This window comes from Fistularia commersonii, chromosome 2, assembly GCF_037954325.1.
Source record: "Fistularia commersonii isolate RoL2024-O1a breed Wild chromosome 2, RoL_Fcom_v1.0, whole genome shotgun sequence".
NCBI classification, from domain to species: Eukaryota; Metazoa; Chordata; class Actinopteri; order Syngnathiformes; family Fistulariidae; genus Fistularia; species Fistularia commersonii.
This window is the reverse complement of record NC_141285.1, coordinates 24,989,975-25,003,309: the sequence shown is the minus strand read 5'-3', so window position 1 is coordinate 25,003,309 and position 13,335 is coordinate 24,989,975. Positions and strand designations below refer to the sequence as shown.

The 13,335-nt window shown below is 49.3% G+C and overlaps 1 protein-coding gene and 1 long non-coding RNA gene across 3 annotated transcripts; one reads left to right on the top strand and one right to left on the bottom strand.

The window, feature by feature from the left end:
- Positions 1–3,160: 3,160 nt before the first annotated feature.
- On the bottom strand, positions 3,161–13,179 carry kif11 (kinesin family member 11). Of its 2 annotated transcripts, none has more exons than XM_086174789.1 (27): positions 13,081–13,179; positions 12,781–12,877; positions 9,271–9,400; positions 9,072–9,169; positions 8,903–8,981; positions 8,583–8,768; positions 8,308–8,432; positions 8,136–8,226; positions 7,902–8,047; positions 7,373–7,469; positions 7,200–7,295; positions 7,028–7,116; positions 6,850–6,937; positions 6,706–6,779; positions 6,502–6,616; positions 6,010–6,081; positions 5,762–5,897; positions 5,516–5,688; positions 5,308–5,433; positions 5,062–5,217; positions 4,760–4,899; positions 4,521–4,681; positions 4,307–4,425; positions 4,007–4,229; positions 3,759–3,922; positions 3,570–3,680; positions 3,161–3,492 (listed from the first exon to the last, which is right to left on the bottom strand). In XM_086174789.1, exons 2-27 carry the CDS (start codon positions 12,852–12,854, stop codon positions 3,382–3,384), a joined length of 3,180 nt encoding a protein of 1,059 aa, XP_086030915.1. In that variant the 5' UTR covers positions 12,855–12,877; positions 13,081–13,179; the 3' UTR covers positions 3,161–3,381. The 2 variants fall into 2 exon arrangements, with proteins under 2 accessions (XP_086030915.1, XP_086030924.1); XM_086174798.1 differs by having other exon boundaries at positions 12,781–12,880; positions 13,081–13,146.
- On the top strand, positions 8,423–9,880 carry LOC147236847 (uncharacterized). Its single transcript, XR_015108872.1, has 2 exons — positions 8,423–9,026; positions 9,287–9,880. It is a non-coding gene; the product is annotated as an uncharacterized LOC147236847 (long non-coding RNA).
- Positions 13,180–13,335: the final 156 nt, after the last annotated feature.

Below are 13,335 nucleotides of genomic sequence, written 5' to 3'. Positions count from 1 at the left end.
TGTGAGTTCAGTGTCTGTTGATGGAAGAAGCTTCAAATGATGAAATCACTCAAATTCAACCACACAGTTCATCCTTTTCTCTTCATGGTCTGAAGTCTATCACGTTATACACACACACACACACACACACACACACACACACACACACACACAGAAATGCTCTGAGGTAGAAAAAAAATGTCAGCGTCTGTAGTTCTTTGTGGATTCTAGGTTGGATTACTGAGCTGTTCTCCTTCCATCTGGATTACTTCAGGACTATTTTCCCAAACAGTTCTTCCACTCAAAATGTACTGATCCGATGGTGGAAAAAAATTGTCGTCTCCGAATTGTGAAAAAAAACAAACCCAAAACCATCAACACCACAAACACCACAAACACCATCACCCAATATGGAGGTGGAAGGAATAAAGGGTTCTGCAAGGGGTCGCTCCATTTCTGACCGACTGGGTTCTTCAGCCTGCAGGAGAACTTCTCAGCCTTCTGGATGATGTTGTTGTTGGAGACGGTGATGTCTTTTGTATCATCCTCCAGTTGAACATCTCCCAGTCTCCACAGGTAGCTGACAGGTCCCACATTCTCAGTGTTTCCGTCGCAGCTCAAGGTGCATTTCTCGGATTCAGGACCACAGGATGGTGGATCGATGCTCACCGTGGGCTTCGGTACCTCCTCGATCATCTGGACCCTGTATTGATCCTGGAAAACACGGTAGTTGAACTCCAGTGTGAAGATCCCAGCGTCTTCTTTAGTGGCATTCCTGATTTCCAGCTCCGCGGTTCTGGTGTGTAAGGTCCTCCGGCCTTTAAACCTTGAATAATAAACCACATCCAATTTGTCTTTCACCCTCTCGCAAACTGGATTCCCGTCCACCAACCATCCAATGTCCCAGATCTCCTCTGAGATGGACGGATTCAGCCGCAGCTCCGCTCCTTCCTTGAAGTACAGCGACGTGACGGTGAAGGAGAAACACTGAGGCGTCGCTAGAAGCAGCGAGAAGAACCGGAAGGATGTTTCTTTCTGCATGTTGACTTCAGGAACACTGAGGTTCTGCTCAACTCTGTGAAACCAAGAAGACTTCAGTGTCTGAGTCACTTCACTGCAGCAACGGTTTGAGGGTGCAGTTTCCAAACGACCAGTTTCCTTCGCATTATCAGACAATGTTCAAAAAAGGCGCTATAATAAACTAAACGCTGGGCCAAAACATGCTTAACAGGAAACATGAAAGTCAGCCAGCAATTTTTTTCATTCTTATTTTATTCTTTTTTTCTATTTAACCAGGATTAGTGCCATTAACATCAATAGGTCTTTTTCAGTGACCTGGACAAGAGAAGAAGCAGGAAAAACGACCAATCTTGCAATTATACGATGCCTCATCCTGAGAAAAACATGTTCAGTTTGTTTTTTTCTGCAGACACCTTAACGATGACTAAACACAGCATTTATGGACTGACACCGTTGATAACAAGAAGTCCTTCCAAGATGGAGAGATGATAGAAGAGGCATTTTCCCAAGCAGCTGACTCTAGTGATGGGAATTCCGGGTCTTTTAAGAGAACCGGCTCTTTTGGCTCAGTTCACTAAAAAGAGCCGGTTCTTTCGGCTTCCAAACGGCTCTTCAGATTTTTTTGTTGCCTTAATCGATATATTACCAATGATAATGTAACATTATGCACAAAATGAATTGATAAATAAAAAAATATATTATACTACTGTATTATAGTAGCCTTTATTTTTTCAATCTACAGTGAACTTTTAACTAATTTAGACTTTTAACTCTTTTATACTAAGCAACTTTAAAGTCAAACAACACAGAATCCCAGAAAAACACGAGACACAAAAAAATGTAAATTAAAAATATTTACTTTTCAGTGTCTCCTTCACAGAGAGCTGTGCGGAGTCTCGGCTGGGTTACTGAGCGGTTCTCCTTCCATCTGGATTACTTCAGGACTATTTTCCCTCATTTCTTCCACTCAAAAATGTACTGATCCTTTGGTGGATATATTTTCGTTTCCAAATTGCGAAAGCAACCAAACCCAAAACCACCAACACCAAGCCCACCACGACCCAAAGTGGAGGTGATGGAGATGGAAGGAATAAAGGGTTCTGCAAGGGGTCGCTCCATTTCTGACTGACTGGGTTCTTCAGTCGGCAGGAGAACTTCTCAGCCTTCTGGATGCTGTTGCCGTTGTAGACGGTGATGTCTACATCCTGTGTTCCTGTGTTTCACTTTAAATTTGTGCCACTTTTGTACCTAAGCTCGCACTAGCGGCTGGTGCTACCTAAGCTAGCGCTAGCCGCTAGCGTTAGCTTAGATTTGTACAAAACAGGTAGCACTAGCCACTACTGCTAGCTTAGGTAGCACCAGCCGCTAGTGCGAGCTTAGGTACAAAACAGGTAGCGCTAGCCACTACTGCTAGCTTAGGTAGCACCAGCCGCTAGTGCTAGCTTAGATAGCATCAGCTGCTAGTGCTAGCTTGCGTACAAAACAGGTGGCACTAGCCACTAGTGCTAGCATAGGTAGCACTAGGCGCTAGTGCTATGTAGCAAAAACTTACGCTCGTAAAATACTTCCCGTAAAGGCGAGGCACATCAGACATTGCTACCGGGTTCAGACGAGGCATAAGCTAAAATAAAAACAATAGTGACGCGTCGAATAACACTTGTGCTTCAATACGAAGCGAAACCCAGGATTGATGCATGTATCGCTTTTACAACGAACCATGTGAAAGATACAGGACGTGTGTCTTTTGTCTGCGTCGTGCCAAATCGTGTTTATAAGGAAACTTTGCTTTGTTTCCACTCATGGATTGTTCTAGAAAATTTTCACAAATCTGGAATAATTTTGATATTTTGACGCTAAATAAGGTAACTCTTTTCCTTCTTTGGGGATTGTTTACTGTTAGTTTTAAATCCTTGTTGGTTAGTTTTTAAGAGGTTTGATTTGGGCGTCTTTTCATTTTGTTCACTTGCAAGTATTTTAGATCTACAGCAGAGGTCCCTAATGAGTGACCAACACAGTGTCAACAGGAATGAGTATGTTTTACTTCTATTTATATTAAAAGGTTGATGTAAATAAAGGACATAGGAACCTACACACCTTCAGCTCGGATCCACACACACAGACACTATCAGTCGTTCTTTGAAAGACTTTTCCTCATATGCACACTCAAAATGTTTTTATTAATTAATTAAACACTTAAAATCATGGATGCATTGGGTAACACTTGTCTACCCTGGTTAAGAAAAAAAAAGATAAAATCACAGAGTTTATAACACACATAAAATCTATTAACTGTATCTAACACTTCCAGACAAAAATAAAAAGACGTTTCTGGTGACGAGGACATAAAGGACGAAAAGCAGCATTTATTTCCTGACTGGGGCTTCAGTTCTGGCAGCGGAGCGGCAGCTTGAACTTCTGTGGCGTCGACGCCGCTTCCTTCTCTGCAGCTTTCTGCCGGCCGTGGACCCGCGCCTCCCTCTTTCCTCCCTTCTTCTGCGGGGAGCAAGAACAACTCGTCATGTGAGGCTGAAGGGGTTTTGATGCTACACGTTTCGGAGGCCGTCGCCCACCTTAAAGAAGGGCAGCCGCTTGCTCTCGTTAAACACCAAGTTCTCGTCGATGAAGGACGGCTCCGTGGCCACGCTTTGGTTGCAGGTGCTCAGCTCCTCCTCCAGAGAGTCCTGGGCCACGAGCCGGGAGGGCAAGGTGAGAAACGCACACTGCACATTTGCAGAAGATACCAGACATACGCGACCCACCTGGCTGTTGCCGTCCTCCTCCTCCAGCTCCTCCTCTTCCTCTTCCACCAAGGCGGCCTGCAGCTCCTCCTGCTGCTTCTTCAGGCTCTCCAGGAGCTCGCCCCGGCTCCGTGACTTCTCCATCTGCCGGGGGTAAACGTACTCCCGCCGCTGCGGGGTCGCGCCTGGGGAACGGGGACAGGAGGAGACCTTCTCAGATGGCGTCTTCACTTGGTGGCTCCAAGGAGAGCGAGGGTTCGGGCACTGACCTGTAGGGACATCCTGCTGAAGCTCCTCCATCAGGAAGCCGCTGACCAGCCGCCGGCTCCCGTCCAGGCGGGACCGGATCTCGGCCGTCCGCCGGTCCAGAGCCGCCCGGTCGGCGGAGGTTCGGCTCTGCAGCGCCGCCAGTGCCTGCTTCAGCTCATCCTGCTGGTTTGTGAGCTCCTTCTCCACCGCCTGGAGCTGCGTGGCGCAGTGTGTCTGCACACCCTGGGGAGCGGCGGGTGGAGGAAGCCTTTAAACCTCCTCCCAAAAAACAAACCAACAAAAAAACAAAGTGACGTTACCTCTTGCTGGGCCCCCGCCTCAGTGGAGAGCTCCCCCAAAAAGGAGAGGCGTTCCTGGGCTTGCTTCTCGGCGTGCTCCCTGGCCCTGGAGCTCCACCGGAGGTCACGCTCCACCAGACCTGCGGGTCACAAGTACACGGTCTCACACACCTGCTGACGTTCACCAGGAGGTTGGTGAGGTTCCTGTCAGGAGGTTCCTGACGGGGGCTCCTACCAGACACGGAGCCGTGCAGGTGGGTGCAGCAGCCGGCCAGCTCTTCCAGGGTTTCCCGGCTGTTGTCGGCGTTGAGCCGCAGCGAGGCGGCGAGGGAGGAGGAGGCGGAGGAGAGGAGGTCCGCCTGCGCTGAAGCCTGGAGTTCTGCTGCGTTGCAGCCGCTGCAGACAAGGAGACACGGCATTTGAGCTGTCAAGGGGTTACTGTAACAGGTTGGGGCCTAAAGTTCGGCAGCTGACCTCTCGATGCTCCCCTGGAGGTCCCGCAGGGGGGCGCCCAGCGCCGCAGAGGCCGAGCACAGGTCGGCATAGTCCTTCTGGGTCTCCAGGGCCAGCAGGTTCAGCTGGTCCTGCAGGCACTGGATGGTCTGCTTCATGCCCTGAAAGAAGCAGCAGCGGCCCTTTGGTGACGATCAGGTAACTATGGCAACAACAACCTCCTGAAGCATGCAGTCAGGGAGACCCTCTGCATCGGGGTCCCACCTCTCGATATTTCACTTTCGGTACGTTCAGCGCATGGGGCAAAAGACGAGCACTCTCACCGCCTGCTGTCGCTCCTGCGCCCGGCGGATGGCGTCCTCCAGCCTGTCGCGTTCTTCCAGCAGGGAGCCCAGGCCGCGGGAAGCGTTGTCCCGCAGCGCCGCCAGGTCCCGTGCCAAGCCGATGAAGAACGCGCCCATGTCCTTCATCGCCTCCACCTGGTCGGAGGGACCAATGACGAAGACACCATCAAAACGGATCCGTGACCCCGGAGATCCCCGGGCCACGCAGACCGGAGGTGTACGAACCTTGTCGGCCAGGTCTCGCTGCGCCTCCACCGCCGCTCCCAGCGTTTGACTCAGCTCCCTCACGACCGGGAGCCCCGCCAGGGTCTGACCTACCAGCACCTCCTCCATGTCTCGCTGATGCTCCTCCTAGCGGTGAAAGATGGGGCGCATGTTAAAAAGAGTGAGATCTTGAAGCTTGTTAGACAGGCATCGGCTGCGCGAGGCTCACCAGCAGCTCCAGCAGACGCTCCTTGTCCTGCAGACACAGCGACCGCTGCTGTTGAACCTTCTCCCGACAGCGAGCCACGCCGGCCGCCACCAGCTGCCCGACCCCGCCCACGAAGGACTCCACACTGCCCAGCGCTCCCCTCAGCGCCACTTCGTTCATGGAAAGGAAGCCATCTGAAAGGACGGAGCGTTAGGCTCCTTTCTCACAACCAACCGACCGCTCCAGCGGGCACGGACACTCTCGTACCGACGGCCTGGGAGTAGCCGCTCAGCATGTTGCGGTGGTGCGCTTCCTGCTGCTGGACGCTGTGCTGCATGGCGCCCAACGCCTGGTCCATGCGCTCGGCAAAGCTCTGCTGGATCTGGCTGTTGTGCTGCTCCACCTGGGAAAAGGACAGTCGGGCGCTAGTTGAGTGTTGGAGCGGCGCGTCGGGTCCAGAACCCACACACCCAGCTGACTGACGCCTGGTTCGGGTTTCAATTTTGATCGGACACCTTGGTCTTCCTGTCCAGCTTGCTGTGGAGGCCTGAGACGTCGCTGGTGCTGGCATCCACCGTGCTCAGCAGCTGCACACACAAAAGGAGAGAGAAGGGGTCAAGCTTCCATCTCACGTCGGCTTACACCTCACGATTTTCCATTTGCAGACTTAAAACTGGTAGTCGTGAGGAAATCTCAAGAGTCGTGGCGGCGTTGCAGCGCGATCCCGTCATCTTTGTTGTTATGTAAGCTGCTGGTCTGACAGTCATGGCTCAGTCTTTGCCTAGTTTTAGGGTTTAGGACAATATCAGCCATGTGTTACATCACTGCAAAGACTGAATCAAAGACTAACAGATGAGCTCTGACAAAACCGTAAAAGGAAATCTGGTGGACAAAGAACTGCCAGGGGTGTATAGGCGGTAGACACGGTATTAGTTTGTGGTTTCGTGGAGGCTCTGCAAATACCCGGTGAGTGTGCTTGTCGTGCAAACATCACGGTCGGCGTTTACCTGCGTGGCCGTGTTGTAGAGGCTCTCCTGGGCCGAGTGGAGCTCCGAGCTGACGAACTCCTCCTGCAGCAGCTTCTCTCTGGTTTCGTGCAGGTCCCTGCTCGTCTCCTCCAGCCTGAGATGGACGGGTTCCGTCATTTCAAGTGAAAAAACAAAACAAAACAAAATAAAGAAGGAGGAGCCGGTCGGCGCCACCGGCCTCACCTTTGCTGCTTCTCCTCCAGGTCCGCGGCGCACTGCTCCAGTCGGCTCCTGCTGTCCACGAACAGCTCGCTCACCTGCGGGGAGACGGGACGGTCGGTGTCTGGAGTTCCCACGTGGGGTGGATGAGGGCCGGGGCTCCCATACCTTCTTGAGCTCCTCCTCCATGGCGGCGATCCGATCGGTGTACTCGGCGATCTGCTCGTCGTGGCCGCTGATCTGACCCATCATGTGCCTGAAAGACACGTCGCAGGTTTAGAGGCGGCCCGCGCCACCGGAGCCTGCGGGTTGACGGCGCCTTGAATCTGCCGGTCACGTGACCCACGTGTAGTTCTCCGAGGACAGGTACACCCCGTTCTTGTCCCTGGTGGCGGCCAGGTCGCGCTTCAGACGCTCAATCTCCTCTGTGTATTCCTGAGCGGAGGAGGAGGAGACAGTCAGAACGCGGGTCTCGCCCGACAGAACCTTCACGAGTCGGATCCTCGCCGTCCCTCCACCTTGATGAGGGTCCTCTTGGTGAGCTTCTGGTTGACCTCGGGTTTGTTCATGATGTTCTTGGCTCTGCTGGCGTACTCCAGCGTGCTCAGCGTCTCCTGCGGCGAGAGAGGAAGAGAAAGACGTGAGCGAGCGCCGCTGGAGCCGCCAACCTGCCCGAGAAACAAGGGTCTACCTCGAGGTTGCTGGAGGACGGCGACACGGTGGCGATGATGGAGGTTTTCGTCCGACCCCCCAGAGAGTCCTGCAGGATCCGGGTCAGCTTCGACTCTCTGTTCCAAGACAACGGGTTATTTGATGCGGTCTGAGCACAGGCTGCTAAAAAGCAGCGATGATTAGTAATGTGCAATATTCAGAACTGCAATATTTCATTTCATAACAGCTACACTACAATTTTTCATTTTATCATACTATTGTGCACTCCTTACCTCACTTGTTACTAAGACACTTATAGTTTTATCACTTGTTTACTACAACACTTTATAGTTTCACTGAGACACTTATAGTTTATAGTTTATTTTTATTTATAATTCTGCCTCTTTCTTTTTATTATTTATTACTGTTATATTTTCTGTAACTCTGGCACAACAATTTCCTTTGGGATTAATAAAGTTGTTCTTATCTTAATGACAATCCAGGTGATGGAACACGGCCCCCCAGTGGTCATTCACTAGTACTGCATGCAGAGAGGACGGACCCCCCACCTGTACGGGACGTGGGGCCTTTTCTCCACCAGAGCGGTGATCACTCTGCCCAGCGTCAGCAGGGACTGGTTGATGTTCCCGGCCTCGCGGGCCCGTTTGTCCACGGCGCCGGAGCGCCCGATGTTCTCGCTGCCGGCGAGGTCCACCTGGTTTGGGGTGTGACGAACGGGTGAGACTGCGTCCACACACACTGACTTCTAGATGTCCCCCCCCCTCTACTGAGAGACTGATTACCAGATTGAGTTTGCCGATCTTCACCAGCTCCTCTCCGTCCAGGGTGATCTCCTTCATGTGAATCGTGACCGAGAACACCGAGTGGGAGCGGCTACGAAGAGAGAACGAAAACACTGAGCGTCTCGGAGGTCCCTCTGCCTCCGGCTCACGGTAGCAAGCGTCCCCCGCTTACCTGGAGTAGGCGTTCATGAGCGTGGAAGCCGTCTTCCTCTTGGCAGCTCCCCTCTCCAGGATCTGATAGACCTCGTCCTTGTTGTGAACGGTAATTTCCTCCAGGCCCTTCACCACCACGCCGCGCTGCAACACGCAAACACACGCCAAGGTCAGCACCAAGACACGGACGGCCGACAACGGGCATCCCGAGGCCGGATGCGGACTCGAGGTGACACAGGAGATCCAGAGCGAGACAGAGGAGATCTGCGGCGGAGATCTGCGGCGCGAGCTGACCTTGTTGCGCGGGTCGTCGAAGAGCTGCAGCCGCTCGCCGACGTCCTCGTTGGGGCTGAGCAGGTCGAACAGCTCCTCGTTGTAGATCTCCAGCAGGGAGACCTTGACGGAGAACTCCGTGCCGTTCTCGGAGAGCTTCTCGAAGATCTGGTGCAGCGTTCGGGGGATGATGCCGGCCAGGGGGTCCTGGAGAGAGAGAGAGACTTTGAATCCCCCCTGACTAAGAAGGAAGTGACAACGACAAGAACATACATGAAAAGAAACCATCTTCTGGGTGACCACAGGTGGAGCCACCTTAAATCCAGAGGGACTGGACTCACCTGCTCCCAAGTGAACTGCTCGTCTGGGGTTCGCTCGCCCTCCATTGTGAAGGTCTTTCCGGTTCCGGTCTGACCGTAGCTGACGACACATAGGAAGGGGAATTCTCTCTCCATGATGTTCCACGTAAGAACTGAGATCACACATCTGACCTTCGGAGCGAGAACTTACGCAAAAACTGTGCAGTTGTATCCCATGATGACTTCGTCCAGGATGGGACACAACACGCTGCGGTACACCTCGATTTGCTTGGCGGCCGGACCAAAGACCTGGCAGGCGAAAAAAAAAAACAAAAATAGTGTTTGTGACAACGCACACACACACACACACCCAGATTGACCGAAACTCAGAGGGCTGTGCGTCCACTCACCATGTCAAATGTGTAGGTCTTCCGAGACGCCTTCTCGCCGACGCCCCCCGTCTTCACGAGCACCTCCTTCCTCCCCTGGTCGCAGTCGATGACCCCGTAGGAGGACTTGCGCTCCATCGTGTTGAAAGGCCTGAGGACACGACATTCATCATCCATACCATCCACGCCGCCGGCGGGCGAGAGGCGATGTTCACCCTGGACCCGTCGCCACGCAGCCACAGGGCCGCGGATGGAGACGTACAACCACTCACTCTCTCATTCACACATCTGGACAGTTTAGGGCAGGGCTGTCAAACTCATTTTCACTGAGGCCACATCAGCATGATGGTTGCTCTCAAAGGGCCACATGTAACAGAAACAGTATGAATGGAAAAATGTAATGTTAGATAAATGGAACTACTCCTTCATGTTAAATAACTCTGAATTTATAACTCATTCCAATCCAAAATGTCATATATGCACTTGCATAAATGTAATGAAAATGAGATTGAAATTCGTTGCTCTATTACAACATAAATCCTTTTAAATTGTCAGGTTAAGAAACCCACTTTACTCCATTAATAAATGATCAAACTATCCAAGTGAATAAAGAAAAATAAGAAAAATCCAACACTCGTTATGACATTAACTTTGTTCAAAACCTTTATCACAATTGAGAGGGGCAGAATAACAGAATAAGTACAACCAACAATTAGAGCCACTAAGAATACATGTGGCAGATTTTTTTTTACAAAAAAATGGCTGCAGATATGTCTGCATAAACCTATAAACACTAAATACGTTGTTACACGTATAAAGTAGTATCAAGTAGTGTAACAAAATCAGGGTTTTCTCAATTCACAACTATACTGGTCAAGTTTTTTAGTCAGATGTCTGACAGTTTTTCAGAGAGCAGTGTGTCAGTGTCTGGTTTTAGGTCTTGTGCTGAGGCAATCTGTAGAACAGCATGGAGGTTAGCATCCGTGACGCAGGATCTGTGCTTGTTTTTGTTAAGATTCATAAAGGAAGCACACATCTGTATGGACAGACGGGACACGGGCAGCATGAAGTCGAAGCCGTGGCATCAAACCAGGGGACAGTAGACGGTAAAAGTCCTGGATTGCAACAAACCATGAAACCATTGCGTTGAAGCTCAATGAACTCCATCTGAAGGTGTTGGGCTGCTATGCAGATGTTGGTGGTGAATGGATTGGTAAAGATGGAAAAGCCAAAGTGCTGTCAAGTCAGAGAAGCACCAATCAAACTCACCGGCTCAGTTTGCTTGCTAACTGAGTACATAAAAAAGTGCCGGGAAACAAGGTTGAGATGCTCTGACAAACAGGAAAGTGAGCAAGACTGTCGTGATTAGACTGGTACGTCCATAGGTCAGCTTTACGCTGGAAAGCGGTGATCATGTCGCACATCTGCCTGATGACTTGTTTGTGTCCCTGCAGCTTCTGATTCAGTTGGGCAAGATGCTCGGTTATGTCGTATAACATCGCAAAGTCACACAGCCAGTTTGGATCTGACACTTCAGACAAGGGTTTTCCTTCACTCTGCATGAGAAGAGCAATTTCTTTCCCGGAGTTCAAAAAAATCGTATGATGACTTTGCTCCTATTCAGCCACCGTACTTCTGGATGATTCGGCACGTCTCCATGCTCCGAGCCCATCTCCTGAAAAGATCAGCCGGAACTGATGGCGATTCAGTCCACGTGGCTGCATGAAGTTCACTGTTTTCATGACCGTGGTCACAATATTATCCATTCCCAGTACCTTCCCGCACAAAGCCTCTTTATGGATAATGCAATGATATGCAATCGGAGGCTCGGACAGTTATTTTTTTATATTTTCTCCTTCATTCGTCAAACCGACTCCGCTTTTCCTCAACACATGGCTGTGCACCGTCTGGAATCAATCCCATCAACTTTTCCATGTTTTCATCAAGAGCTCATGAAAAAGCTATGTAGCTGCGCGTCTCTTCGGCCAGCTGTGTCGCTAGGTTTCCCACTCGTTCCATAACTAGGTCTATGATGGTGTTTCTTGATAAACTGACACTTTTAAAAGTCTGTATCTGGTCGAGACACACCTGCTCAGATCTTAAGTATGTATGAGGAGAACAGCCTCAGAATTGCACAGTAATCTCATTGGTCTGATGTGACGAGGCTACATTTTTTTAGCGGCATGAAGCTCATTAGCCCATAAAAATCCATAAATTAGCCGCATCATTGTTTATGCCCCAGTGTTCAAAGTGTGTGAAAAAAGTAGCGGCTTATACTCTGGAAATAACAGGACGGTAGATCGCAGTGTTTCCACACCAATGCGATTTTCAAGTAATGGAATTGAGAAATACAAATGATCCCTAAATGTCCAGGTAGAGAAATGTTGATGCAGATGAAAGGATGTTAACAGCATGTCTTTAGGTAGCGTCGATTGTCAAAGAGTACAATCTACGTCGGCATTTTGACACCAAACACGGAGCTATGTATGCCAAGGTTAGCCTTCCAGAAAAACAACAAGCTGTACAAGAATTAAAAGCCAAACAAAGATGGCAGCAGAATGTGTTCACGAAAGCCACATACAAAAACACTGCAGCAGTGAAAGCTAGCTTTGTAACAGAGCAACTCATAAACATAATTTTGTACATTTATGCGAATGCATATATAACATTGAATGAGTGAGTGAATGAGTGAATGAGTATTTAACATTAATGAGTGGTTACATTTATTTTACATTTAGTTCCATTCATACTGTTACCGTTCCATGTGGCCCTTTGAGGGCAACTATGATGCTGATGTGACCCTTTGTGAAAATGAGTTTGACAGCCCTGCTTTAGATGATGAGATGAGAACACCTTTATTTATCCCGAAGGAAATTGTTGTGCCAGAGTTTCAAGTAAAAAACATAACAGTAATAGATAATAGTAGAAAGGAGGAAGAATAAGAAATACAATGAAATATGAATTGTCTTAACTGTTAACTGTAACTACAAAGATTGAAGATTCCCTGCGGCTGAAGGAAGAAGTAAATAGAAAAAGAGGTTTACAGAAAAGCCATTTCCAGATTTGTAACTAGCCTGTGTGGCAAATCCCACTTACAGAGCAAGAAGAGTTTTAAAGTAACATAAAAAAACATCCTATAAACAAATTTGCACTGAATGAGTGAGTGAATGTTGTCTTTGTATGTGAATGTTGTCTTTGTATGTGGCCCTGCTATTGACTGGCTATTGACTTACAACCGTTAACTTCCATGTTGAAAATACAGATTGTACTTTCTATTTGCATTGTTTCTCCGAAAACTCCATTGTGTATTTATTTTGTCGTATGGTACTGATACACCTAACGGGAGGAAAGTAGCTTCAGCTAAATCTAATACAAAGCATCTATGTCCTCGGATATGACATTTATGTTTATCGTGGATTTTCTCATTGAGATAAAAAGTAATTAGGATGAAATTAAAGAATATATTTGAGACACATCTTTAAAAACAGAGCGCACACACACACACAAAGGTAGATACATCTGTCTCCATACCTGCATCTGACCACAACCTGGATGTTCCTCCCCTTTTCATCTCGCTTAGCTCCGCTCTGGCTGTGCGAAGCCATGGCAGCAGAGATGTCGTTCACCTCTGCTGGGGGTGTGTGGAGGAAAAAAGTGTGACATTTTGACGTTTGGAGAGGAAGAACCGACAAAACGTAGGAACACGGCTAAGTCACGGGACTCGGTTAGCATGCTAAAGGAATGTAACGGTGCGCCGCTAAGTTGCGAACGACCAACAAACTAAGCTCGTGCTCGCTAAATGAAACAAACCGCTATTAGGAATAAACTCACCAGACGCACTTTTCACTCGTGAAATGTAAAGTAATCCTCCGTTATATTTTAAAACTGTAAATCCAAACTCCGGTTCTTTCAATGACAAGCTCTCGAACTCCTCCCGCTCTGAAATCAACAGAGGATCTAAATTATTTAAAAACTACTTTAAAAATTCCCGCGACCAATCAAATGGAAGCAGCGGGCTCAACAAACTGCGCCATTCGCCAGGAAGGATCATGTGATAAAGGAACACATGCGCGGTGCATCACGGGA